Below are 26,721 nucleotides of genomic sequence, written 5' to 3'. Positions count from 1 at the left end.
TTTTTTTTTTTTTTTTTTTTTTTTTGTATATATAATACAGATAGGAAAACCACATAATTGGATTACAATAAATGCAGTAAAAAGAAGAGATAATCATGATATGGATTTTACTTCCATTCCATACCGTATTCGCATGATGAACTATATAATATAAAATGACTCAATTTTTACATAATCTGTATCAAACCAAAATTTCATTCCTTTATTATTGGTGTATCATTTCGTGTGGATTAGCATTTTGGGAGGTCTCTCGGCGGCGGCAGAAGCGACTGTTGGGGGCCTTTCCCATTTTCCACCAAAAACGCCATCTTCAATCCCCAGGTCGTATGCACTTCCAGATGGCAATGCATAAACCACACTCCTGAAAGGTCAAATCCGAACTCTTTTAATTTCTGTTTTTGTTTTCCGATTGAATCGGTCGAATTCATTTCGATGCTTTAAGATTTAAACAAAGAATCGAAAGAGGAGTCGAATCCGTTTTACCTGGATTGTCCGCTCGAAACCTTATTGCCGTCCATCCACCAGACGGAACTCCGATTGTGTTCCTCTCCACTGGATCCACGAGATTGAATTTCTTAGCGTCGGTTTTAGGGTTGAAATTGCCGATCCCTCGTCCGACTTCGAAGAAATTGAATCCGTGGAGATGAATGGGATGGTTCTCTGGGGTTACGATTCCTGTATCTTGTAGAACTAATTCCACTGTGGAGTTGTATTGTAATTTGTAGAGCTTAGTTCCGCTTGTAGTCTGCAAATTCTTAGGTCCGGGTCCTGAATAGTTGAATTTGTGAGGGGGGTTTCCTGGAAAATCTGTGCTGAAAACACCTTTTGTTTTGAAGAAATGTGCTTGTAGAAGAGCGGTGGTGGGCATTACAAACGTTATATTGTTGATACTGGCCACTACTCTGCTTCCATTGGCGGCCTTGCAAGAGGGACATGGGTTGATTCCAAGACCAACGGTGAACAAGAGGTGGTGATCGATTGTCAATGGAACCTTGGCAGGGTAGTTTTTGGAGTTCAAGCTTCTTAGGGAGTTTGTGAAGGTGTTGGCAATTTGGGTTGCGTTTTGAGGAGGGGGGTTGGTGTTTGTTGTCAGGGACGTGGCCAATGTGCCGGTGTAGTGCATGGTGGCAATGCCAGTCTTGTTGTCGACTGCGATCGGAGCGTCCATGAATGGAGAGATGGCCACCATGTATTTGCCAGATTTTCGATCTGCGGTTAAGAGGACGTTGGTGGTCTGGCCGGGAGTGATTAGAACTGTGTCTGTTTTGAATGGTTTGACATATGTGGCGTCGACTTCTACAACTGTTAACTTGTGACCTGCGACTTTGAAAAACAGTTCTTCATTCAGTGCAGCGTTGATTATGCGTAGTAAATAGGTCTTCCCTCTTTGAACAGGCAATGTGAAGCCTCCTGATTACCAAAAAGAAGAGAATTAGAACTGTTTATTGCTTCCCAACAGGTTAGGTTCTTAGTTGAATTACTTTGTGTAGGGCAGTTCGATATGGATCCGGGAAGGCCATTGATGGTGTGAGCATCAGAGACATTTGGTGCTAATCCTGACTTAAGAGCTTCGTTGATCACAGCTTCGGTGTCTGATTTCCACCACTCAGCTATGCAATTCATTCACAAAAGCAAGTCAAAATCTCCACTTTGTAAAGGGGAAAGGAGAGAAAGGAGAGTTAGTGAAGTTTTGAGTCTCATACCAAGCACAAGGACAGCTTCTTTGTGGGGCGTAGGGAATGGATAAGGCACGCCGAGCTTTGGCAAGATGACGATGCCACCATGGACGGTGGCTCTCAGCCAGAGAATATGAGCATGCCAGAAGAGTGTGCCTCTTTGGCCGGTGATGGTGAAATTGTACACATAGCTCTGCCCCAGCTGAATAGGACATTGTGTAATGTATGCCGGTCCATCAGCCCAACCCGTTCGGAGTTGCCTGATTCCATGCCTACCACCAACGTTGTACACACTCATAAGATTATGACTTTTGCAACACCATTATTAGGTTACTGAGAATGCAGTTTGTGAGATTTTACCAGTGAATTGAAAGGTTATATTTGACGTGGTTGACGACTTTGACAAGCACGGTGTCGCCCTCCCTAGCGTAAAGGGTTGGTCCAGGGAACTGTCCATTGACAGTGACAATGGGCTTGGTTGAGCAAAGTCTGGTTGCCTTCCGCAACACCACCTGCCATCCAATATGAGTCAATATCACTCATTAAAATCAAGCCATAACAGAAATAAGTCATTCAAAAGCTCTCTTTTTCTAAAACCAATATCCAAGAAAGGTTGAAAGAGAAGAAAGGCTTACATTGAATTTGTAATGGCGAACTCTGGACTCAGCCAAACCAGGAAGAAGGCAGCAAAATGCCAATAAGAGAAAAGCTCGAACCCACCAAGACTCCATTAATGTGTTTCCCTTCTCTGAGTTATTTTGATGTGTGAGAGGTGAAGAAGATGGTGAGAAGGATGGGCATGGAACTCAGGCTTATAAAGAGAAACACCAAATGGGTTTAGACAAGATGTGTGTGTTGTTGCCATGTCGTTTTTTGGCAGTTAGGTGATGAGTTAAACAAATCTTGATAGCAAAGGATTTTCAGATGAAACCAGAGGCAGATCCACCATTTTGTTCTATATATCTTACATGTTACATAAAGTTTCTGTTCTTGTTAGTTGTATGTTTGTATGAGCAGCAGCAATAATTGAGGCCTTTTAGCATTTCTCCATATGATTGAAGCCTCAGCTCTTTGGTGTCTCAGACACTATGGAAGCTTCATTTCTAATATTATGGGATTGATATGCTTATTATTTGGAAAAGGGTGTGGGGAAAAGGGTGTGGGGAAAAGGGTGTGGGTCACTCACTTCAGCTGCCCTTCTCATCAAACCTCTCTATCTTCTGCTGGCCTTTGATTGATATCAGTTATTTACCAGAAATGGTTTGGAAATGGGTCTTAGTCACTCACTCCTTTTACCTCATCTTCCAAGGAACCTTCAATCCTAAACCACAACACAACCATTTGTGCTTCTTTCAAAACATCATCATTTTTTAAATACAATACAGGTCAAGATCCCAATCGAGGAAACGAGTGTCAGCAAAGATGCGGTCCTCAAAAGATAAATAGGACAATATCTGTTAGCGGTGGGCTTGAGCTGCTACAATTCAAGTCACCATACTACTGTTTGACTCTACTACCGATAATGTTACTCTCAAAATATTAAATCTCAAATGATCATTTTTTCCCATTGTGAACAGAAAAAATAGTTGGGGGTGTTGATCCAATATTGGGAATCTTGTGAACTTGAATTTTTTAAGTAATAAAGAAGAATTGGCCTTATTTGTGTAAATATGAATATAGTTTTCCAAATTTGGTAAAATTTAAGGGAAAGAATTAAAAAGAAAAATAAATTAAGAATTGTGATCTGTGTTACATACAAATACACGTTACCAGCTGTCTTGCCGTAAATAGCACATCCATTTTTGGTGTTTTTATCATATTAAATATATATATATTTTTATATTATCAATCAAAATTAACACCTCCCAAATTTCCAATAAGAATATTTAATTATATTTTTCATATTAAATATATTAAATATTATGATTAAAAGAAAGAAGGAATATGAAAATAAATGAGCAAGTAAGTACAAAATATGTAGAGTTATTTCTAGCGTACAATATTTTTAATTAATAAGTAAGTAAGTAGTATAAAAATACGGTATTTCATAAAAAATTTTGTAGAAAATTATTTGGATATTTATTATTTAAATTTTTGCAATGGATGGGCGTACAAAACTTGGGATTCCGCAAGTAAAATGGTTACGTTTTTGTTTCCCAATCAGAATGAAGGTGCGTTTGATTTTGGTGTTTTGTATGTACGTAAATAAATGTCCATTTGTCTGGCTGTGACGGTGGAGTAACCGGCTGCTCTTCTCTCTTGCTTTTGCTCGCTCTTTCATCTTCCTCAACCCATCGCTCTGATCCATCCATCACTCCTCCTTTTCTTCAAGGTTTTTTCATTCTTCACTTTCGACTATTTCATTAGGGGTTTTCTCGCTTTGGCTCTTCCATAAACTACTTGATTGTGATTGCTTCGTGTTTGGATTTCTCTATTGCCTTTGACTTCTTCATATTCTCTCTTTTCTTTGTGTTATTATTTGATTGCGACACTCAAACCTAGGACTGATTAAACAATTAGTTTGTTGAATAATAAAGTTTATTCGTGGAAAAGGGCAAGTTGATTCCTACCCTTTTATTATTTTAATCCAGTTCAAAATTTTGTATTATTATTGTATGTGGTTTTCGATTTTGTTTCTGATTTAGTTTTGATGAACAGGTCCTGTAGGTGTTATTTTAGCAAGAAAGGGCCTTAGAATGGCAGAAGACGATATATATACAAAAGATGGTACTGTTGATATGCGTAAGAATCCTGCTAATAAGAAGAAGACTGGAAACTGGAAGGCCTGCCGCTTCATTCTTGGTATTTTTTTCTTTTTCCCCTTTGTTTTTAACATTCAGTTTTGATTATTATATGCTCGAATTGTAATGATGGTATATAGGGAATGAATGCTGTGAAAGATTGGCATATTATGGAATGAGTACCAATCTGGTGAACTATCTTCAAATACGTCTCAACATGGACAATGTTGCTGCTTCAAATAGTGTTACCAGTTGGTCAGGAACCTGCTACATTACGCCATTGATTGGAGCCTTCTTGGCCGATGCTTACTTGGGAAGATATTGGACGATTGCCAGTTTCTCAATCTTATATGTCTTTGTAAGCTTTTCTTGCCATTTTGAAGTCTTTAAAATGCATGATTATTCGAACCGTGTTAGCCTTAGCTAGCGGCCGCTTTGTAGTGATACTATGTTTTTTATGTATGGTATTGGAGGGCATGACATCGTTGACGATGGCTGCTTCAGTCCCTGGATTAAAGCCATCATGTGACAGTACTGGTTGCCATCCAACGGGAGGCCAAACTGCTGCCACATTCATAGCACTTTACTTGATCGCCCTTGGAACAGGGGGAATCAAGCCCTGTGTTTCGTCTTTTGGGGCTGACCAATTTGATGAAACTGATGAAGTTGAAAGAAAGAAGAAGAGCTCCTTCTTCAATTGGTTTTACTTTTCAATCAACGTGGGTGCCATGATTGCTTCATCAGTTCTTGTGTGGATACAAATGAATGTAGGCTGGGGGTGGGGCTTTGGAGTTCCTGCAGTAGCCATGGCTATTGCTGTTGTGTTTTTCTTCTCTGGTAGCTCTTTGTACCGTCTTCAAAAGCCTGCAGGAAGTCCTCTCACCAGAATTTTGCAAGTTATCATCGCAGCGTGTCGGAAACACGGGGTACGAGTTCCAGAAGATAAGTCTCTCCTTTACGAGACTGCTGATGATGTTGAGTCAAAAATTGAAGGAAGTCGCAAGCTCGAACACACGAACAAGTTGAAGTAAGTATATTCATCAATGTACTTACTGCCATTTTATGCAAGTATATTCATCAACTGTGGAGAGATTCTTATATTATCCGTATGATTCAGGTTCCTGGATAAGGCTTCTGTAGAGACTGAAAATGATAGGATGAAGGGCCAAAGAGACGCATGGAGGCTTTGTACAGTGACACAAGTTGAGGAGCTGAAGAGCATTGTCCGGTTGTTGCCTGTGTGGGCGAGTGGAATAGTATTTTCAGCAGTGTATGGCCAAATGAGCACCATGTTCGTTCTACAAGGCAATACAATGGATCAGCACATTGGGCCAAGTTTCAAAATCCCATCAGCCTCGCTTTCGATCTTCGATACCCTCAGCGTGCTCTTCTGGGCTCCGGTGTATGATAAACTCATCGTCCCATTGGCCAGGAAGTTCACCAAAAATGAGCGTGGCTTCACACAGCTACAACGGATGGGAATAGGACTGGTCATCTCTGTGTTTTCCATGGTTACAGCCGGGGGCTTGGAAGTTGTCAGGCTCAAGTACGTAAGGAAGAACAACCTGTACGATGCGGAGAACATTCCGATGTCGATTTTCTGGCAAATTCCGCAGTACTTTTTCATTGGTTGTGCAGAAGTTTTCACATTTATCGGACAGATGGAGTTTTTCTATGACCAAGCACCGGATGCAATGAGAAGCATGATGTCTGCACTGTCTCTCACAACGGTTGGATTGGGAAATTACTTAAGCACGTTAATCGTTACAATCGTGACGAAAGTGTCGACGAGACACGGGAAGCTGGGGTGGATTCCTAGTAACTTAAACAAGGGACATCTTGACTATTTCTTCTGGCTGTTGGCGATTCTCAGCGTGGTTAATTTCTTTGTCTATCTGTTAGTGGCTAAAAGCTACACTTCCAAAAGGGCAACAGGCCATTTGCGCTGAAAATCCAGTCCTTGATGCTCTCATACGTTCTCACTTACTCGCTTTTCATTACATTGAGTTGGACAACTTTTAATTCTAGTGTTGAATGGTCAAAAAGTGTGGATTGTGACCAACTTATTGTTGGGATTGCTTCTTTTTCTTCTCTTTTCTTTTACATTGGTTGCTTTGTTGACTTTGTGGGCAAAATTATTAAACAAAAGGATTAGCTTTTGGGAAGAATGTTTTGTTACCCTCTCTAATTGATGTACGATCTCGATCTCACAGTCCACTTCCTTCAAATCTAGCATTTTCACTAACACTCTTCTTCTCTCATTCCAATGGAATATTATTAGATTGATGTAATATGATTGTTTTTTATTATTATTTATAAAATAAAGTTTTATGTGAAGCCAATCATGGTCGACCCTACAAATTAAATTCACAATTCTTGCAGTAATGCTTTTGACTTCATTTATTACAAAGATATTAATGTCACCATCAGTGATATTGATAATATAAGAAACAAAACAAGAATCAAGAGCTTCATCATGATTTCCCCTTTTCTTTTGGGCATTGGCTGTCTCATTCTCAAGTGCTTTGCTTACTCAAACAATGTGATGAAATCAAATCACAGTAGAAAGATGAACATGAAGAAGACACATGAACAGTTTTGAAACTGTTTTTCCATCCATTTCCAATAAACCCAGCAAGGAAGGAAAGCGCTTGAACAACAAATATATATGTATATATTCATGTAGCAACTTTCAACCAGAAAACATGTTTTTGAATTGAATCCTTCCCCAACCAATATCAGTTTAATACAGTCGAAGAACACTTCTAGCAATGGACTGTGCTTGATTTGGTTTCACCTTTCCCGACCCGCCTCGCCTGCTGCCCCGCAACGACGTCAAGTAGAACCGGAGAAGTCCATTGTCGATGTTCGTCGGAGAATGTCGAGCACTACGATTCCTTTCCAAGACTGGCTCCTCGTTCTTCTTCCTCCCATTCCCATTAGTTTCTGCATTGCTTTTCCTTGAACTACTGAAAGATCCACCCATCATACTTGAACTCCTCCAACTTACACTGCTGTTACTCCTAAACATTTTGGGATTGAACCCTCCTTTGACATCGCTATTCCGCTCGCCGCGCAGCTCCGGCCATGACCCTGAATACGACCGCTCCATGCCATTGGGTCTACTACTCTCTTTGTCTTCCTCCTCATCTTTGTTTCCTCCCCGCCGGTTAATCAATCCCCAGATTCTCCAACCTTTCCCCCACCCTCTGGACTTTTTTGACTCCTCTTTCCGGTTCCCCGTCCCAACCACCGACGCAGCATCATTAAATGCCGAATCGAAGGACTTAGAGCAGTCCTCTTGCAGGGAACTGGAGTTCGAATCTCTATCTGGGATGGCTAGTTTCGGGCCATGGCACACATCTGTAGTTGCAGGAGAAACTTTGGCGTTCGAAACAGACGACTTCATCTCATCAATCTCAGCCACCACCGCTGCGGCGGTCTTTCTGATGGAGTTGGACCGGTCGAGGCTCTTCCGTCGACGGGAAGAAGAGTCTGAATAGTAATCCCGGGTCTGCGAAGACCCGCCGGGGATATTTTCTTCCTCATTGGTTGAATTTATGGAGTCCTCGACGGGAATTTGGGCATCGGTACGGAAGACGTTGATAGGGGCATCCTCAACGACGGAAAGCATAGTGGGCATTCTTGGGAACGTTCGGCTAATCAAATACCCGTCCCAAGAAGCCCTCGGTTCGTCGAACGAATAGCGGGGATCGTCGAAGGACATTCGGCCGGCATCGAGAGAGAATCTCGGATCAATATCGCAGGATCGTCGGCCGTAGCCGTAGTCAGCAATTTCCGACTGGGTATCTCGGAAATGGCGTCCGATTGGCTTCTCCACTGGCAATGTCGTAGATCCACCGCCGTTTCTCTGCTTCTTCTCCTTCTGTTTATCCCTCCATTTCTGCAGCTTCTTGCTGAAAACGGAAGCCGCCGACCAGAAGCTCCCCCTTCCGGATGGCTTCTTCGTGTGTGAATCGAGATCTATATGATCCTTCATGGTTTTGAATTCCTCCTGTAGTTGCACCGGTTCTGGCCCTACTTCAACCCGAATTTCTTCTTCTTCAACGATCTCCTGAACTCCGTTTTCGATCACAACATCCACCACATTGGGTCGTTTCGAAACCTTAATTTCCCCGTCGCCGACGGGATGCGATTCAAGGCAGGACGAACTGGAGTCCTCCAAAATCTTAGTCTCGGGAGTAATTTCAGCAGGAGGAGCAACAAGGTTAGAGGAAGCAGAAGCGTCGTGGGAAAAGAGAGAGCAGTGAGCGTTACGCACTCGAACGTCGCAAGATTTCCTCTGCGGCTCAAAGACAGCGGAGAAGGCGTCGTTCTTAGAAGCAGAGAAGGATTTAGTACGACGAAGCTCAGGAAAAAAAGAAGAGGGTCGATTAGGAGGAGCAGGCCTGAAAATAGCCTTAAGAGCAGAGGCAGCAGTGGAATGGGGTTTCCGGGTAGAGGAAGAAGAAGTAGTAGAAGAGGAATCGAGAAGAGAGAGACGCTCACAGAGACATAAAGGGCAGAAAGCAGTAAACTGCTCTTGTGGGTGACGAGGACAAGCGGCGGAAGGGCGGTGGGGCAACGGCGGCAAAGGAGGAGGAGGTGCTGGTTGCTCGTGGGTGGAGGGATTCATAACAAAGAAGGAGAAGCTATGAGAGAGTGAAGAAGAAGAAGAAGAAGAAGAAGAAGAAGAAGAAGAAGAAGAAGGCTGTCATAATAGGATATTGGGAAATGTTGGCGAGAAGGAATTAGGAAAGTGAAAGAAAGAGAAAAAGACTGAGATCTTGCAGCTTCATTTCTTTTTAATAAATTCTTTTAATATTTTCCCAAATTTTAAATAAATAAATAATTGTTTGTAGGGGGAACTCGCAATGGAAATGACTATTCTACCACCCCCACCCTTTTACCTTTTTTTAATTTCCACTTGATACATATTTTTTTCCAAAATTATTATTCTTATTGTAAATAACAAAAATATAATTGAAAAATAAAGAAGAAAAATAAAAAAAAAAGGGGGGGGCAAACGAGTTTCATGAAATTACATCCATCGCCCTCTAGAATCTCCAAAGCAAGCAAATTTCCCGAAATGAGCTATGGGGTACATCTGTCCCTTTTTAGTTTTCAATGAAAACACCACTATTATTATTATTTATTGTTATAAATACAAATATTCAACATGTTTTATTTTAATAATTATTTGATTTGGAAAGTGAATAAATGGCGAAATGAATAAGGTGCATTGTATAATTGTATTATTGTATTTATTGTATTATTGTTGCCTCCGAATCCCAAGGTTGCTCAACACAGAATCTAAATTTCCAAAGCCCCTTTCACATTATCAAATACACAAACCGCTGAACCACCGTGAAAAAACAAATTAATTAATGTAAATTTAAGATAACCAGTCACCGTATTACACGTGGAATGTTGTGGTTGGTCGTCATGAGGTGGGTAAGACCCGGTAAGCCCAAATCCACGGTGCTGGATCAGTGTGGGCATACTATATAGTGTAAACCGCTTTGCCGTCCTCCCCTATCTTTAACTTTAACCCTTTTATTTCTTTTTAAATAATTAATTTTTAAAAATATGTGGTTTTTTTTTTTCAAGGGCAAAAGGCTTGTGGGTTTGCCTTGCTCTTTATTTATTTATTTTAATTAATGAAAAATGAAATACCTGAATTATGGTTTGCCTTTCCATGGTATCCAAAGGTTGGTTGGTCCAACATGATTCTCCTTTGTCTATTTATATGTCTAACATTATTACTCTATGTTCTAGCAAAATTCATGAAGTATTCGTTAAAATATATATTTTTAATTAAAAAATAAAAAAATTTGAATCTTTAAACCGTTTAATAGAAATATTAGATGCATTTATAAATTTAATGATGTATTAAACATAATAGGAAAGGTTCCAAAATCACGATGTGAAGGATTGTTTTGAAAGGAATATGGATCCATGTGTTCGTTTAATGCTTTTTTCCCCTAAATTTAATGTTAACTTATAAGTCCCCACCAACATTGTGTATATTTATTTGTCTCTCCTTTGCTATTCAATCATTGATACAATTGAGATTTGTCGTGTCGGAATTTACCTTCCAAAAAAAAACTCAACATAATTTAATTTTAATAATATTCATTAAGAAATTTGTTTGGCAATTAATTAAAGAAGTATGGAGGTGGTTATTATTATGTATATATAATAAAATAAAGGTGAAGTGGTAATCAGGTAATAATACAATATAAAAGCATGCGCAACCCATTGATCCCAAAAATATTGCAATCAAACCCCACCATTCCTTTTTAGATCATTATTAATGTTACCTAATTACTTTGCCACATCATTATCATCCATAATTACTCTTCCCCAATAATAATAATAATAATAATAATAATAATAAATTATTTTGTATTAGTTTTAAGCCTCAAATTGATAATAATTGTATAAATTAAAACACTCTTTAAAATTACACTCAATATCTGTTTTTCCATGCAATTTGTTTTTTCATGCAATTTGTTTTTTTTTTTTTGGTGAGGCCTCTCTTATATTCCTGATAGTCTTATGGGCCATAAGTCCAACCCTCAATCATTCAACAATTGGATCTATGAGTTTAGATATAAAGTCTAGATTGAAGAAAGGTCGAACGTCTTCATTAGCAGTCGATATTTGACTCTAATATTATTTATACACAATTCACTCCTTGAAGGCTCAAGGTCCCTAATTTATTCGTCCTTTAGGGTACAATTATTCCTTCATTGATTTATATATTAAATGAGTATTCATTTTCTCCAATTAATTTTGTACCAAAATTTAGTTATAGAAATTAGAATAGGATCTTCTTTTCAGCTTTCTCCAGCCATAGGCATAGCCAGAGCCATGGACTTTAATGAGTAGGGAGGGTGGCTTGGCTATAAGGTTCCAGAGGCGTCGTTTTCTGTGAAAGTTTCTTTCGGCATGTACATACAAACTAAAATGGGGCCATAGTACAAATTTGAATCAAACCCACAACCAGATTCCTCCAACCCATCACACTAATGGCTTCGGACCAGACTCTGTTCCACAACAGCCTTCTCGCCCTGTACCTCATCGGACCACCGACCGCCGTCTCCCTGAGGTTTCTTCAGGCGCCCTACGGGAAGCACAACCGCCCGGGGTGGGGCCCGACCATGTCGGTTCCGTTGGCGTGGTTCCTCATGGAAAGTCCCACCCTATGGCTGACTCTCCTACTCTTCCCCTCCGGTGATAACTCCTCCAACTACAAGTCTCTCCTTCTCATCTCCCTCTTCCTCCTCCACTATCTCAATCGCACCTGTCTCTACCCGATTCGCCTTCTCCGGAGTGGGACTCGACGGAATTCCGCCACCGGTTTCCCGGTGGTTATGGCGCTCATGGCATTCGTGTTCAATTTGCTCAACTCTTACCTGCAGACCAGATCTGTGTCTCACTACATGGATTACGACAGAGACGAGTGGTTTTGGTGGCGGTTTTTCGGTGGGGCGGTGGTTTTTCTGCTGGGGATGGCAGTGAATATTTGGTCGGATGGTGTTCTGGTAAAATTGAAGATGGCGGGCGGCGGATATAAGGTGCCGACGGGAGGGTGGTTTGAGTTGGTGAGTTGCCCTAATTATTTGGGAGAGATTGCGGAGTGGCTGGGCTGGGCGGTGATGTGCGGGTCATGGGCTGGGCTAGGGTTTTTTCTTTACACGTGTGCCAATTTAGTGCCCAGGGCACGTGCGAACCACACGTGGTACTTGAACAAGTTCGGGGAGGATTATCCCCGAGATAGGAAGGCCGTTATTCCCTTCCTGTATTAAGTGTCTGTATCAAAAATTAAAATTAATAAATAATCTTAAATTCTCTTATTTTAATTGATTAAAAAAAATGAAAATTATTTATATTTAAAGAAATGGATGAAATTGTATTGGAACTTAGTTTTGCCGGGCAGCGCCTCCCTCTTCGTAGCTTGCTTCTTTTCCATGGATATTATGGCGGAGAAACCTCAAAATGGTGAGACCTTCTTCATTCCTATGGATCTTCTTCTCATTGTCTCTCTGTTTTTCTTCGTTATTTTTCCTTTTCGAATTATTGTCGGTTTGTTCATCTCGTAGTGGCGATTCTCGAGCAATTGCGACTAGGAATTGCTCGATTTGAGCTCGTATCTTCGCCTGTAAATTCAATTTCACCTTCCAACTCAGTCGCTCCTTCTTTCCCTTTTTCTATGAATCGCGGCCGCCCACTCTTTGCTAAAATTGGACCCATGCTGTAAGTTCATTCATTCTCTTTTAGTTGGGCGAAAGTTTTTGATATCCGTGTCTTTTCGGAATTCATAAATTGTTGTTCTTAGGCGCGCTGAATCGCCTGCATTGAGGAAAGCTGAGCACTACAAAGTCCAGAAAGTTACTGGAGATGGACGCTGCCTATTCCGTGCGCTTGTAACCTATCTTCCCTTATTCTTTTCTTGTGTTCTCTCTTGAATTTATTTTGTGATTCCCTCTGTTTATTATAATTTATGTTTCAAATTATCTAATTGTGGATTTTTGTTTTTCACTTTCTTTGCTATGCTTTTGATGCCACTTCATTTTCGGTCTAAAAAGCAAATTTTAAAAACAAAATTTATGAAGTGAAACACAAATAAATTTTTAGAAACAAGGATAATCTTCAGAAATAAGATTAAGGACAGTGATTCGCAAGTATTTGTATTCCTGCTTACTGGCTGTCTCAAGGAAGTGGGGGCAATCTTTATTGCCTTTTAAACTAACTTCCTCTTAATAAAATCAGGCCAAAGGAATGGCTTTCAACAAGGGGATTCCTCTTCGTCCATTTGAGGAGAAAAATGATGCAGGTAAGCTCTGATATATCATCTCTTATAGGCACAATGCGAGTGCAGACATATCTTCTTGGATAATTGAGTGCGGAACATAATCTTCATGTTGATTGAACAAGTAGGAAGATTGTGCAAATATTCTGTTTACTATATCAACCAAATGTTTTTGGGTGCTCCAGTTGTCTACTAAGGTTACCATGAACATCAAAGCTAGAGTCTTTTTTTTCTTTTGTCTTGAATTAGTGTTTCATTTTGACAAGCCCACTTCGACACTCAGGTGACCTTGACGAGTGAGTTGTGCTTGTAGCACAAAAATATGTTTATCAGTCACACAACAAAAGGCGTATGGGACTGTGGACATCTATCCTCTTTCTAATTGTGAGATCCTATATCGGTTGGGGAGGAGAACGAAACATTCTTTATACGGGTGTGGAAACCTCTCCTTAGCATATGCGTTTTAAAAACCTGAAGGGAAGTCTAAAAGGGAAAGCCCAAAGAGGACAATATCTTCTAGCGGTGGATTTGGGTTGTTATACTAATAGTTTTCAAGTGTTTGTAATCATATGAGTATACATTCTGGAGTTTGTGTATGAATGATCTAAAGTTCTAATTTTCATAAATCATTGATGTTGGTAGCTTAAACATGCAGATGATTTACGCATGGCTGTGAAAGAAGTTATCTGTGATAATGGCAAAGAAAGACGGCAGTATGAAGAAGCTCTCATTGCAATTACTGCTGAGGAGCCATTAGAACGGTTGGTTGGTTTCCCTTTTTACTTTTTTATTCTTTCTATTCATGTTAAGTTGTCCTCTTAGATTTTGGATTTCCACATGTCTTTGATTGCTGTCTGATAATGAGAACTTACAAAAATAAATTCAGCTACTGCCGACGAATTCGTACACCTAATTTCTGGGGAGGAGAGTCAGAGCTATTGGTTAGTTCTCTTCTTCTGGCGTATCTTCACAAGCTATACTCAGATTTTTGTTAAATCTATTTTGCATTTACGCGCCATGTGTAAAGCCACCGTTCGTTCACATCACGTATGAATCATGATCTGTATTAACCTCTATCAGGTATTGTCAAAGCTCTGTAAGCAACCTATCATTGTCTACATACCAGAGCATGAGGTATACTTTTCTCAACTAAGATACCTAAATCAATACCCATACAAATGTTGGTGTCTAAACTGAGGTCGAGTATATTCTCTGATAGTCTTGGGCAATTTCTGAGATAGGAACAGGATTAGGTGGTGTTACTCCCTTTAAGTTTAACTGCACAAATTTAATTCAGCCCTCTCTGATATAACGATTTCATTTGTGTCGACGTTTGAAAAGAATAGGAGAAATTAACATGTTCTCTACTTAATTTTCAGCACAGAATGGGTTCGCGTAGCTCTAGCTTTATTCCTATTGCAGAATATGGAGCTGAGTTCAAGGGAGGAAAACCCAAGAAACCTGTGAGGTTGCTTTACAGCGGTAGGAACCACTACGATCTGCTTGTTTGAGGACCTTATTTTAGGGGTGATGTGACCTTGTTGCCATCTAAAGATGAGCCAACGGAGACATGCTCGACCAACCATGAATGGTCGGAGGCACCCAATAACACAACACCCAAAGCTCTCTTATTGGTCAATCAATGCCAAGCTCTTCTAATCTAATTTTTTTGTAAAAGCTTTTGCATTGTGAGCGTGAGTTCCAAACTTTTGAGTTGTTTAAACATTGATTTTTTATGAAGAAATAAATGAATTGATGACACTTTAAGAGAAATGGGACATAAAGGTTGGATTTTTGTTGAAATTTGTTGCTTTTGGGAGATTTGTTTAATGGTCTGTCTATCTTTCACGTTAGCAAGCAATATTTTATTTTGTGGATATTCATAAATTTTATATAAAATTAGAAAGTAAATTTAAGGAAAATTGAACTAATGAAGTAAATTAATGAAAGTAATAAAGTTTAAACATTCATGGTTAAAGTGAGTTTAGCTTCATAATATTAATGAGAGTAAATTGACATAATATTGTATGTGTAAAAGTTAAATTAACTTAATTTGAAGCAAAAGATTAATTGCCGCATTTTTTTTTTGGTTGGAGAGAGAATTATAAGCATAGACCAAAAGTTATAGGCATAGCTTAGCTTTGGCTTGGCTTGGCTGATTCTAGGGTTTATTTCTCTCTCTTCTTCCTATTTTGTCTTTTGAGGTGTGATTCTGATTATGGACGAAGCCAGCAATGGAGGGATGTTGTATCATGAGGTACAAGAATCAAAGCTCTGCGCTGTGCATTGTGTCAACACCGTGTTGCAGGGTCCCTTCTTCTCCGAATTCGATTTGGCTGCTCTGGCATACGATCTTGACCGAAAAGAACGCCAGATGATGCTTGCTGGTTCCACCACCGGTGATTTTCTCTCCGAGGAGTCTCACAATGTCTCCTTGGACGGTGATTTTAGCATCCAGGTTTGATTTCTATCGCAGTATCTGTTCTTGGTTGTTATTCTCTTCTCCGTCTCCTTCTCGAACTTGGTTGAGGGAAGGTGAAGGTCTTCTTTGCATATCTGTTGATTCGTTTGATAATGGCCTAAAATCTTGCCTCATGCTGTCGAGAACTATGATCAATTTAATGTGAATACGCTCGTTCTTCCATGGATAGTCTTTGTGTAACTTCTTCAATCTGATTTGAATTCTCTTTACACGCGAATAGACTACTCGAATTCCAGTCGTTATTGAATATTTTAAAACAGTGGTATTCGAATATATCGAACGTCTTATGGAAAGCAATTGAATTGCGATCCTGATGTCATAGTTCTGTATTCTCTTAACGTAGTGACAAACCGTTGTAAGCCACTATGCAGTCGTGACAGTAATTATGAGTCATTTGCGTAATGGTTACAACAGTTATGTTTTTGAATTTAAAATAGCTGATACATTGACTTGTAATGATGATATGGGAATTAGCATGTACATAATAGTACCGGTAATTACTTTTTCTAAACAATGTTCACTAATTGCAAGAACCCATAGCTTCTATTCTCTTATGTCTCAATGTCGTCCACCTGAGATAGCAGCGTTGAGTAGTGTAGTGGTGCAAAATTGATTAACATTGCAATGCACGACCTTTGTGGCAATGCTTGCTACTACTATTCGGCTGTACCTGATAATACAGTAAAAGTTTGTTGTGATTCCTTCAAGTGATGTACGTTTCTTGCTGTATGCTCTGCTTCAAATGTGAAAATTTAAAGAATAGGTTTACCTTTAACTTATAACTGTAAATGAGAGTTGACCACATGGTGTGTTGGGGGAGAGCTTTGGGCATAGCTATTCTAGAAGAGATATACTTATGATCTCTTAGGGTATCATTTGATAACCATTTGATTTTTTTTTAATTGAAAATTGTGTTTATTTCTGGCAATTTCTTTATTTTCATATTTCTTGAAACATTGGTAAAAAGTAGATAACAAAGCAAAGAAACTCAGAGGTGAAAGTAGTGTTTATAAGCTTTATCTTTTTAAACAAAAAGTTAAATGGTTATCAAATGGCGCCTTATTTCTTGAATTTAGCTTAATTAGCATATGGGATGGCTAGAGGTTGTTAAGGTCTCATTTAGTAGCATTTGGTTTTTTGCTTTTTGGAAATTGTGCTTATTTTCTCATACTTTCTTTATTTTCATATTTCTTAAGGAAACATTGGTAAGAAATAGATAACAAAGCAAAGAAACTTATAGGTGAAAGTAGTGTTTATAAGATCAATTTTTAAACTAAAATTCAAATGGTTATCAAATTAGGCCTTAATACTTGAATTTAACTTGAATTAGCATATGAGATGGTTTGAGATTGTTAGAAGATTTGTTTTACCAGCAACTGGTTAAAAAGAAAGACGGGAAGTGAGGGAGTAGAGCATGATTTAGTGACTAATCAGAAAATATTGGAAATGGGCAAGTAAGGACGGACTTTTGACCTTCTACCCTAATCTTGTAATATGTTCCTTATTTTAATGTAAGAATTCTTGGTTCCCATCAACTATACTGGACAAGACACGTTGGTTATGAGCTTTGTGGATATTAGAGTGATGAAACTCAATACCTTATTTGGTGCAAAACAGGGAAGTATTCAGATGGAGTGGAGTTCATTTTTTATAAACCAATTTTCTTCAATGTGTACATAACAAGCAATGTGTAGAACCTGTTGGGATGATCTTATTTGTTTAAACCATTATATATTTGCTTGCAGGTATTACAAAAGGCTTTGGAGGTATGGGATCTCCAAGTCATTGCTCTCAACTCACCAGCTGCTGAACTTGCACAGATTGATCCTGAACTGGAGAGTGCATTTATTTGTCACTTGCAAAACCATTGGTTTTGTATTAGGAAAGTGAATGGGGAGTGGTACAATTTTGATAGTCTATATGCAGCCCCACAGAATCTTTCTAAGTTTTACCTTTCAGCTTACTTGGACTCTCTAAAGGGCTTCGGTTGGAGCATTTTTATTGTGAGGGGTAATTTCCCCAACGATTTCCCCATCTCATGCTCTGAAGCATCCAACGGTTATGGTCAATGGCTTACCCCTGAGGATGCTGATAGGATAACCAAATCGTGCAACTCAACCCAAGCCCGCCCTCCTCAAGGAATAAACTGGACAAAGCCGCACGATACATTTCTTTCATATGGAGATGCAGAAATGCTGATGGACGTGGAGGATGAGGACTTCAAGGCTGCAATAGCTGCTAGCTTGATGGATTCCCCAGCAGTCATGGCAGCAGGAGTTGCTAACCCCCATAATGAACCTGCCGTTTCCTCCACCCAAGCTGCCTCCCCCCAGAATAATATACCTGCAGTTTTCCCGAAAGCTTTCACCCACCAAGATGTTCCTGCAGTTGCTGCCAAAGCTGCCACCCTCAAAGATGTACCTGTAATTTCCACCAAACCTGCCTCCCCCAAAGACATGCCTGTTGTTACCCCTGAAGCTTCCATCTCCCAGAATGTACGTGCACTTTCCCCCGATGCAGCTGCTACCTTACATGTAGATTCCGCCGCCAAAGCTACCACCCCCAATAATCTTACGGTCTGCACTGAAGTTGCTGTTCATCAAAACGAGCCTGCAAATGAATCTGTAGGCAATGCAGACGCTGCCTTTGGTGAAAGTGGACTTGCAGATAATGCAGAATGCGCTGTTTCGAGCCCCCGAAAGAAAATTAGTCGTACGAATGTGGGAGCTGCATGAGGAAGAAGAGTGCTTTCTGCCTTGAATGTGATTTTTGGTTCAAGACGGATGAGAACAGGATTGACCCATTGACAAGAATAAGAGAATTTGCAGGAGAATGGGAACCTCCGGATCCTTGTTGAGCTTGAGGTTAGCTAGTTGAAGTCGAATCCATGTTTTACAGTCGTTCTGTGCAGTGTAACTATATTCACTTACTTTTTTCAATTTTCAGATTGATACTGTATAAACTCTTCAAAAAAATAAGCCGTCGACTTGGCCTCTGAATTGTCACAAATGTTGGATTACAGAGATGTATTCGTCTTTGAAAACATTTTTAAACCTCCAAGTATCCCCCGTTACTCATGTTCAAATCAAAACATGTTATAAACTGAAACTTGTCTGCTAAGATAAGAATAGCCCCACTCGAATCTGATGATCTGAATTAATCAAGTGCTTCCAGAGTTGGGTGGTAACTCAATCAAAATACATTTTTTATTAGGTTAGGCCGGCTCTATCATTCAACTAAATATATAATAAATTCACTATGCAAACAATTAGGTTGCAGTTATAAAAGAAGCTCAACATGGGTCTGTCAGAGGTCAATACAAAGAGTATTATCGTCTTCCTCTGTCTTTGTAAGCAGTAAAAAGGACACAAGTTTCATACCGTTTCCGGTGGGCAGATGAATGATGGAGAAGGAGAATAAAAGGCCACGAGGGGGCATGACGCTTTTGACCTGTCAGTTGGCCCAATTCCCATTTCTTACCATTTCAACTAGTCTGCCCTCAGGACTCTCAGAAAACTCAAAAGGGTAACAGAGAGTAGACAACAAAAAAAGCTATACAGAACTCCTGTTTTCCCTTTTCTACTGGCTCCTGCTTCCGAGCTCTCTGTTTCTTTAGGGTATTTTCAAAGCTCAACTGGGATCAACATCCTTTCTTTTCAGTTCTTTTGATGGGTTCCTCCGATCGTTTGTTTTGTAGGCAGCGAACTCTTCACGAAATTGTTGGCGGCGGTATTGGTACGACTAGATTTTCTGATTTCTGGGTTGTTTTATTTTCATGGATCCTCTTTGAATTCCTATCCGATTACTCTGTATCGGTCTTCTTTTGAGTGAGATGTCGAATTTCGAAGCATTGATTGTTTGTTTCCGAAAATTTTCATCGATGAACTGTTCTCTTCTTTTCTGCATCGCTAGTGCAATGTATTCTTGAATTGCTGAAAATTTTCTGTGGATTCTGCTTGTCACTGCAGCTGATAGAGTTGTAGGATGCTTACTCCTCAAAGCTAATTAAGATTGCGTTTGCGATCCAATAAACATAACAATGAATGGGTTTAACTCTTGGTTTTTTTAATCTGTTCAGTTGCAGATGTAATTCTTTGGAGGCGGAAGGATCTAACTCTGTGGATTCTGTCAATTACGGTGGCGACTTGGGTGGTGTTTGAGAGATGTGGTTACACCCTTTTGTCTTTAATTTCCAGTGTTCTACTTCTTCTTGTTACCATTATCTTTCTCTGGGCCAAATCTGCGTCCATTCTCAACAGGTAAACTCTTCGGAGATTGCCTCTTTAACTATTTCTGGGCCAAATCTGTGGATTCCTTGTTTCCAGGCTAATCAAATCTTCTAAGTACTTCGATTAAGGTTACTTCTGAATCTGCTACCTTTCTGAACAGACCCGCGCCGCCTCTTCCTGAGTTGCATCTCTCAGAAGATATGGTGAACGAAGCTGCATCTTTCATTCGCTCCCATGTGAATGATTTTCTGTCTGTTTCACAAGATATAGCCATGGGAAAAAACCCCAGATTGTTCTTCAAAGTAGCTGCTTGCCTGTGGCTGATTTCAGTTATCAGTGGCTTGACAGATCTTATCACTTTATGTTACACCAGTAAGTTTCAGTCTTCAGTTTCCATAATTGTGTGTGTAGATTGATAGATTTCATGGCCATTTTTTGCTCTCAATGACAGGCCTTTTACTCGTGCTGACAATCCCTGCATTGTATGAGAAGTATGAAGATTACGTAGATAGGCAGGTCGTATTGATGTACAGAAAATTGCATCAGTTTTATGTGAAATTGGATGAGAAACGAGTTCTGACATACCAACAATGGATTTTGGAGAAAGAAAAGCTGAGCTGATCAGCAATCTCCATTCTTCATGGCTTTCTTATTTCATTTTGGATGTTTCATGGTGTTCTTTCAACCCACCTTGGCCAATGGCTACAACCCCTCATCAGTGACAGAAGCCTGAGAGATGATTGTATTTTGTTCATAACTTTGGTTTTCATTTTCTCTAATTCCGGTTAAAAAAAAATGTATTTAGAATCGGCATATTATGAATTTATCTTCCCCCATTTGGGTGATTGGGGTTTTACAGGCAAGTTGATGATGTATTTACATATGCAGCCTAAGCAGCAGCTGCTGCTGCTGCTGCTGCTGTAATTGGTATTTCAAACCTTTTAATGTCAAATAAAGATTGCAACATTTTCTTATAAATATTCTTCATCAAGCAATGTTAATGTCCTTCGTACTAAGGAATTATCAGAATTGATAAACAATAGGATGAGTTTAGTAACAACTTCTCAAAACTCCTTCAATGATGTTACTCTCATCCACTGTCAGTATGGCATCATATGATATTGATCTCAACATCTCAAATGACTATTTATACTCAAAAAGTCCTCTAAGGGAAAAACTTTCCCAATAAGCATCAAGTTCAAATATACAGACATTCTAACGCTGATGCAATTTTGATCAAGACAATGGCTGGAAGTATACAGCAAAGGAAACACAGAACGAGCCATGGAAAAATCATCAGTCTTGGCCACTTCCAAAGCTATCTCGGCTATGGTTGTCATTCTGCCATCCAAGGTTTTGCGCATCATGATCCGTATCTCCTGGATAAAACTTACCCCGCTTGTTATGCGACAAGAACGGTGGGGGTCGTGGGGGTGGGGGCAATTGTATTAGAGGCTGTGGTGCCAATATGCCTTTACCATCCCTCAAGTCCATCGTACTACCTGATGCATGCCCCTGATCCATCCCTTTGTTGGCCATAGACGAGACAGTAGAATTCACAGGCATGCCTCCAGGGCTGCGTCTATAATCTCCTGGATAAAATCCATGTTTTCCTTGAGAATCAGGCGTATTAGCAAAAGCATCAGGCATTCCTTGACCTCCAGCAGCATGATCGTAAGGAATACCGGCTTGTCCAGCATTCCAAGGGTGCGGATAAGTTGCTGAGAAATTCATTCCTCCTGCTGCACCTGGTGGAAAGCCTAGCAGTGACCCTTGCTCGGATCCAGTCTCTGCTGCTGCAGTGTCCTGCCGTGGCACTTCATAGGGTGAACTGTAATATTTTTGAGCTCCCTCAACTGGAAAAGGAGGATAACCAAATGGTAGAGGGGGGGTCAACATTGGATTAGAGTTAGGTGGAACCACATAATTTGGTGGCGGAATTGGTTGCAAAGGAGGATACTGAGAATATGGAGTGTCGGATAGAATTCCTTGCTGTTTCTCTGAAAACTGACTGGACTCCTGATGTGGAGCACCCTGTGCGTCAAAGTTTTGAGGGGGAAAACGGCCATGAGGACCATGTCTATCGAAGCCTTGTGAATGGCCGCTGTCTTGTTGAGACTCAGATGCATTGTTTTGGTTCTGACCCAAAATTGGCGCTTGCTTTTGCTGCATGCCAGATCTAGGTTGGTCTCTAGATTGTTGTCGATGAAATTTTTCCTCACGTTCTTGTGGCTGGGAATTGGAACCTGGAGATATGAGCGGTCTCAATGGACCTCGGACTGACGTCTCGGAAGCTGTAGATTGTTTAGCACTATGGGCCTCAATTTCATTTCCATCTTCCTTCTCTGCATTTGGCTTAAGAAGGTCAGCATGGCTCTCGTGTATATGAGATTCAAAATCAGTCCTCTTTAGAAAAGACTTGAGACAGTGTGGGGCTGCACAAATGAAGATCCCCTCCATCATTTTTATAGTTTGAATCTTCTGGATGCGGTCATCACAACTGTGTCACAAAAATCATGAGTGTATCATAATTTCTAAAGTCATCTTCATAACATTATCATAAAGTACACAAAAACCCTCCAAATATTAAAATCAAATGAGAGTTCATTATGTACAATGTAACTATAGCTGATCTGTCACAGCATCTTTATTTTCATCATTCAAATGCCATAATGGATGATTGATTATATTATAGGATTCTATGTTGATAAAAATTTCAATTCAAACTGAAACAAGTACGTCTTTTAAAAAAATTCCAAAAATATTAGTTCTTTCTTGTGATTCAAATTCATACACGCTGATCATATCTTCAATTCTGGTGCTGTAAATTCTTGCTCCATGAACTCTCTTAGTAAGAAATAAAAGGAAAAGCTGAATCCTGCTGTCATTAGGAAACTGTGTGCAGTATACAAACTAATAAGCAAAGAAAACAACTAATATTTGAAGAACATGATAGAGAAATTTTTTGCAATAGAAAAGGGAAAATGAACTAAATATAGGCAATCAGTTGGGCATTCTGAACACAAAAGAACCTTTAATGGTCTCGTTAAGAACTTGAAAGCCTTTTTACTTACAGGTAGCACAAAGAATCGCTTCTTGCACAATCAAGACAGAAGGCATGCTCACAGGGACTCTGCAAGAAAGGCAAACCACTGATTAGCTCATAAGAAGCATATCAGAGGCCTCCATTTCAGAGGCAAGGACATTGCAGATATGAATAAAATAATCACATCGTATTGTCCTAGCCCCAACATTATATTTGTACAAATTGGCAGAAACCAGTATCCATAGATGATAAAAGTGATGCAAACCGCTTTGGCGAAAAAAAGATATATCAAACTGAAAACCATCTTTTATATATGAATGATTTCCATGGACCGAAAGTAGGCAAATCAACTAGCAAAAATAACAAGAAGTTAGTGGAGAAAAATACCAGGCGACCATAAATTGCAATAGGAAAGTCGCATCTGACACAAAAATGAACTCGTTCTCCAAGCTGACGGCGAGACCTGCGACCCACAGACTTGACAATGGAAGCAGCGGTAGCCGCACCAATGCCTTTTGCTACAGGGAGATCAGCAAGAACGAGGTGGTCAGGGCATGCGACCGTCACAGACTCCGCCGGCGAGGGCTTCACTGCCCCAGCACCACCTTCAGCCTGTGGAACTTTGCTAAGCCGGATCTGAAGCATATTTCTATCTTCTCCACCTCTTTCCCCAAACAAGAATGAAACTAGTTGCCTCCCTCTCCAGAAACCCAATCTAAAAAAGCAAGGCGTAACGAGAGTTTGCAGCAACAGATAAACTTAGAAAGAAACGAAAGACGTAAAAGAAGCAATTCAAAAACTGAAAACGAACTACAGAAACATGCCAGTCTGGGGAGAAATAATTTAAGATGGAAACCCTAATTGATTGGGGCATTTGTACACTGGAAGCCATAGAAATTCAGCATTACAGAAAGAAGCTTACTGGCGAAGCAGGAGCTATCTGATTCGCTTCCTCCGCACAGTCTCCCCGTTCGCCTTCCGCTTATTTTCTCCCAAATAGAACAAGGGATTCTCCGATTCCGATATATCAGTGAACAAACAGGATGTGTAGGCTATAATACGACACGTCGTTCAACTTTCTGGCGCTACTCAACTATAATACGACATGCCGCTCGGTAAGTTCGTTGGGCCTTTGGGCCGAATAATGAGAACAAAACGAAACAAAACACTCTAAAAATCCGATCTGCAGTTATTTTATCTACTACAGTCCTTCTTTCCCTATGCTCTGTCAACTGAGCTAAACCACAATGTTCGAGTACCAGGCGCTACAGCGCTGAAGTAACCCATGCCATACTCCCAGGAAAAGCTCGAACGACCTTCAACAAAAGGGTACCTGTACCCGAAACCGACACAGGTGGGTAGGTAGAGAATACCTAGGGGCGCGAGACAACTCTCTCTAAGGAAAACCACAGTTACCTATTATAGTCCTCCACTCCACTCTACCAATGAAGCTAAGGTAATCTGCCGTAGGTAGTCACAGGTATTTACTTACTACAATCCTCTGAGCTAAGGTCCCCTATGCTCTACCAACTAAGCTAAGGTCATCTGCCACAGGTACCTACTACAGTCCTTCGCTCCACTCTACCAATGAAGCTAAGGTAAGGTCATCTGCCACAGGTACCTACTACAGTCCTTTGCTCCACTCTACCAATGAAGCTAAGGTCATCTGCCGTAGGTAGCCACAGGTATTTACTTACTACAATCCTCCGCTCTACCAATTGAGCTAAGGTCGGATTGATCAACAAAATGTAATCAATGAACAAGCAGAATTCGTTCAACTTTCTCGCGCTACTAAACTATAATACCGGTAAGTTTGTGTCATTCGCTCCACTCTACCAACAGAGCAAAATTCGTTCATAATACTAAAAACATCCGACCTACCGAATTTGAACCAGTGACCTAAGGATTATCTAATGGCTTTTTACTTGCTACAGCCCTCCGCTCTACCAACTAAGCTAAGGTCGGATTGATTAATAAAATGTAATCATTATTTATTTCTCCCGGGCTGAATAACAAAAACAATTTTGTTGGGCCGAATGACAAAAACAAAACAAGAATGAATTTTATAAATATTTGACCCACTACAACACTAATATGACTTGTCGAAAGTTTGTTGGGTCTGTGGCCTGAATAACGAACAAAACGAAACAAAAAACAAAAAAATCCTGCCAGTCGGATTCAAACCAACAACCTAAGAATAATTTGACCAACTACACTCCTCCACTCTACTAATATCATATTGATGAATAAAAGTAAAATTTATAATTATTAACCTTAACTTCACCAAAGTTAAAGATAAAAGTACTTCTAATTTCGATTACTAGAGTCATAATTATTGAACAGCTGAATTGTATAAAAAAATTTAAATCTTTAAATTTTATTTAATATTTAAAATTTACATCCTTTCAAAAATAATAAAATCTAAACTTTATATTTTATTTCAATTTTTAATTTTATTTTTAAAACTTTTGCATCATTATTTTTTATTTAACAAAAAAAAATATAGATATAAATCATTTATTTATCCTCTTCTACCTCCTCTTCAATTCTATCTTTTCCCACTTAAATTGGTTTATCATTTTCTACTTCCTCCCTTTTCTTTGCCCTCTATTATAATTATGAACATACTCAAATATATATTAGAATTTAAAAAGATGATTTTGTTTTATTATTATTACAACCAAAACATCTAGTATTACTGAAAATGATATTAGGTCACATTTTGATATATGTGTATATATGGGTAAAACTTTGATATATGGGCATGAGTAGTGTTGTATAGATAATGGGTTACATTTGTCCACCCCACTAAGTTAAGAAACACTCTTTATTCTTTTTGAAAGTTAGGGTGATATGTTGGTGGAAGAGTAACAAACTGAGGGCTGACCCATAAATGGATTTTTAACTCCAATTCAATTCCATAATAATTCATATTTAGGAAAGGGCGGAGGAAGTTCTTTTTGCCTGCCAAACTCCGATATTTTTCATACTATCTCCTAATTTCTATTTTCTTTTCAATATCTCAGGCTTCTATCATAATCTCATATCTTCACTTATATATTCGACTATCATATATGAATGTGAGTCAAATTTCATAATTGTACTATAATTTGAAATATTTATAATCGTCGTAAAAAAAAATTAATTACATTAAATATTTTGCTTGAAATCCATAAATGTGAATAATTAGCATGGTAAATGAGACATTAATTAACCATAAAATAATCTATAAACATAAATAACTAATTAAATTAGAAAATAGCTAGAAATGGGTTAAGTGAAACATATTTTCAATAATTCAACCCACACTCTTAAATCTTCTTCAATAATCATGAATATATGTTGAAATTGATTAATGATGTATTTACATGAATTAATAAAAATATGTAAGAAAATTTCTAATAGTTGAATATATATTAAACAAATTTTTTAAAAATATATCGTTTTTTAATAAGAAAGACTAGAACTCTGTGATTGAAAGTATAATAAGGTGTAAAATTGAAGTGAGGTTTTTGGATTAAATTCCATTTATTAAGATCAGAATAATTAGTCCCATGACAGACCAATCAAATTAAAGCAGGAATGGGCAGATCGTGCAAGCTTACAAAATTCCTCATATGACGACGCAATCCGTGTTGAAGTGTCGTCCGGCCTAAACTCCATCCCACTTGGATTTCCACAGCACTAACTTCTCCCATTCTCTACATCCTGACCTACGCTATCATCACC

The 26,721-nt window shown here is 39.3% G+C and overlaps 8 protein-coding genes and 1 non-coding gene across 16 annotated transcripts; 5 read left to right on the top strand and 4 right to left on the bottom strand.

The window, feature by feature from the left end:
• Positions 1 to 40: 40 nt before the first annotated feature.
• Positions 41 to 2,521, bottom strand: LOC111441394 (laccase-4-like). Its single transcript, XM_023078361.1, has 6 exons — positions 2,312 to 2,521; positions 2,037 to 2,188; positions 1,704 to 1,948; positions 1,482 to 1,610; positions 484 to 1,410; positions 41 to 361 (listed from the first exon to the last, which is right to left on the bottom strand). Exons 1-6 carry the CDS (start codon positions 2,405 to 2,407, stop codon positions 231 to 233), a joined length of 1,680 nt encoding a protein of 559 aa, XP_022934129.1. The 5' UTR covers positions 2,408 to 2,521; the 3' UTR covers positions 41 to 230.
• A 1,365-nt stretch (positions 2,522 to 3,886) lies between these two features.
• Positions 3,887 to 25,204, top strand: LOC111441392 (protein NRT1/ PTR FAMILY 8.2-like). 7 transcript variants are annotated; one of them, XR_002710154.1, is made up of 7 exons: positions 3,959 to 4,045; positions 4,335 to 4,478; positions 4,558 to 4,775; positions 4,891 to 5,444; positions 5,535 to 6,471; positions 13,364 to 13,370; positions 25,189 to 25,204. XR_002710154.1 is itself a non-coding variant. In XM_023078358.1 (6 exons), the coding sequence occupies exons 3-6, from the start codon at positions 4,373 to 4,375 to the stop codon at positions 6,364 to 6,366; spliced, it is 1,710 nt and encodes a 569-aa protein (XP_022934126.1). In that variant the 5' UTR covers positions 3,887 to 3,917; positions 3,949 to 4,045; positions 4,335 to 4,372; the 3' UTR covers positions 6,367 to 6,583. The 7 variants fall into 7 exon arrangements, 6 of the variants coding, with proteins under 6 accessions (XP_022934126.1, XP_022934128.1, XP_022934125.1 ...); XM_023078358.1 differs by lacking the exons at positions 13,364 to 13,370; positions 25,189 to 25,204 and adding an exon at positions 3,887 to 3,917 and having other exon boundaries at positions 3,949 to 4,045; positions 5,535 to 6,583; XM_023078360.1 differs by lacking the exons at positions 13,364 to 13,370; positions 25,189 to 25,204 and having other exon boundaries at positions 3,953 to 4,008; positions 5,535 to 6,583.
• LOC111441390 (UPF0503 protein At3g09070, chloroplastic-like) lies at positions 7,014 to 9,192 on the bottom strand. Its single transcript, XM_023078352.1, has one exon. The coding sequence runs from the start codon at positions 9,051 to 9,053 to the stop codon at positions 7,161 to 7,163; it is 1,893 nt and encodes a 630-aa protein (XP_022934120.1). The 5' UTR covers positions 9,054 to 9,192; the 3' UTR covers positions 7,014 to 7,160.
• Positions 11,250 to 13,913, top strand: LOC111441400 (steroid 5-alpha-reductase DET2). The gene is made up of 5 exons (XM_023078369.1): positions 11,250 to 12,424; positions 12,526 to 12,679; positions 12,762 to 12,849; positions 13,196 to 13,259; positions 13,891 to 13,913. Exon 1 carries the CDS (start codon positions 11,452 to 11,454, stop codon positions 12,229 to 12,231), a length of 780 nt encoding a protein of 259 aa, XP_022934137.1. The 5' UTR covers positions 11,250 to 11,451; the 3' UTR covers positions 12,232 to 12,424; positions 12,526 to 12,679; positions 12,762 to 12,849; positions 13,196 to 13,259; positions 13,891 to 13,913.
• LOC111441401 (OTU domain-containing protein At3g57810) lies at positions 12,308 to 15,056 on the top strand. Its single transcript, XM_023078370.1, has 9 exons — positions 12,308 to 12,424; positions 12,526 to 12,679; positions 12,762 to 12,849; positions 13,196 to 13,259; positions 13,891 to 13,996; positions 14,122 to 14,176; positions 14,316 to 14,369; positions 14,615 to 14,884; positions 14,935 to 15,056. The coding sequence occupies exons 1-8, from the start codon at positions 12,328 to 12,330 to the stop codon at positions 14,744 to 14,746; spliced, it is 750 nt and encodes a 249-aa protein (XP_022934138.1). The 5' UTR covers positions 12,308 to 12,327; the 3' UTR covers positions 14,747 to 14,884; positions 14,935 to 15,056.
• LOC111441397 (ataxin-3 homolog) lies at positions 15,308 to 18,777 on the top strand. The gene is made up of 2 exons (XM_023078364.1): positions 15,308 to 15,693; positions 17,463 to 18,777. The coding sequence occupies exons 1-2, from the start codon at positions 15,454 to 15,456 to the stop codon at positions 18,450 to 18,452; spliced, it is 1,230 nt and encodes a 409-aa protein (XP_022934132.1). The 5' UTR covers positions 15,308 to 15,453; the 3' UTR covers positions 18,453 to 18,777.
• On the top strand, positions 19,037 to 20,924 carry LOC111441402 (reticulon-like protein B12). Of its 2 annotated transcripts, XM_023078371.1 has the most exons (5): positions 19,037 to 19,242; positions 19,415 to 19,452; positions 19,796 to 19,976; positions 20,107 to 20,318; positions 20,398 to 20,924. In XM_023078371.1, exons 1-5 carry the CDS (start codon positions 19,118 to 19,120, stop codon positions 20,565 to 20,567), a joined length of 726 nt encoding a protein of 241 aa, XP_022934139.1. In that variant the 5' UTR covers positions 19,037 to 19,117; the 3' UTR covers positions 20,568 to 20,924. The 2 variants fall into 2 exon arrangements, with proteins under 2 accessions (XP_022934139.1, XP_022934140.1); XM_023078372.1 differs by having other exon boundaries at positions 19,050 to 19,452.
• Positions 20,967 to 24,012, bottom strand: LOC111441395 (E3 ubiquitin-protein ligase Hakai-like). The gene is made up of 4 exons (XM_023078362.1): positions 23,915 to 24,012; positions 23,380 to 23,707; positions 23,021 to 23,079; positions 20,967 to 22,446 (listed from the first exon to the last, which is right to left on the bottom strand). Exons 2-4 carry the CDS (start codon positions 23,635 to 23,637, stop codon positions 21,243 to 21,245), a joined length of 1,521 nt encoding a protein of 506 aa, XP_022934130.1. The 5' UTR covers positions 23,638 to 23,707; positions 23,915 to 24,012; the 3' UTR covers positions 20,967 to 21,242.
• On the bottom strand, positions 24,864 to 24,957 carry TRNAY-GUA. Its single transcript has 2 exons — positions 24,921 to 24,957; positions 24,864 to 24,899 (listed from the first exon to the last, which is right to left on the bottom strand). It is a non-coding gene; the product is annotated as a tRNA-Tyr (tRNA).
• Positions 25,205 to 26,721: the final 1,517 nt, after the last annotated feature.

Source organism: Cucurbita moschata, unplaced genomic scaffold, assembly GCF_002738365.1.
Source record: "Cucurbita moschata cultivar Rifu unplaced genomic scaffold, Cmos_1.0 Cmo_Scf00004, whole genome shotgun sequence".
NCBI lineage: Eukaryota > Viridiplantae > Streptophyta > Magnoliopsida > Cucurbitales > Cucurbitaceae > Cucurbita > Cucurbita moschata.
Note: the sequence above shows the minus strand (reverse complement) of the source record. Positions and strands in the feature narration are given on the sequence as shown.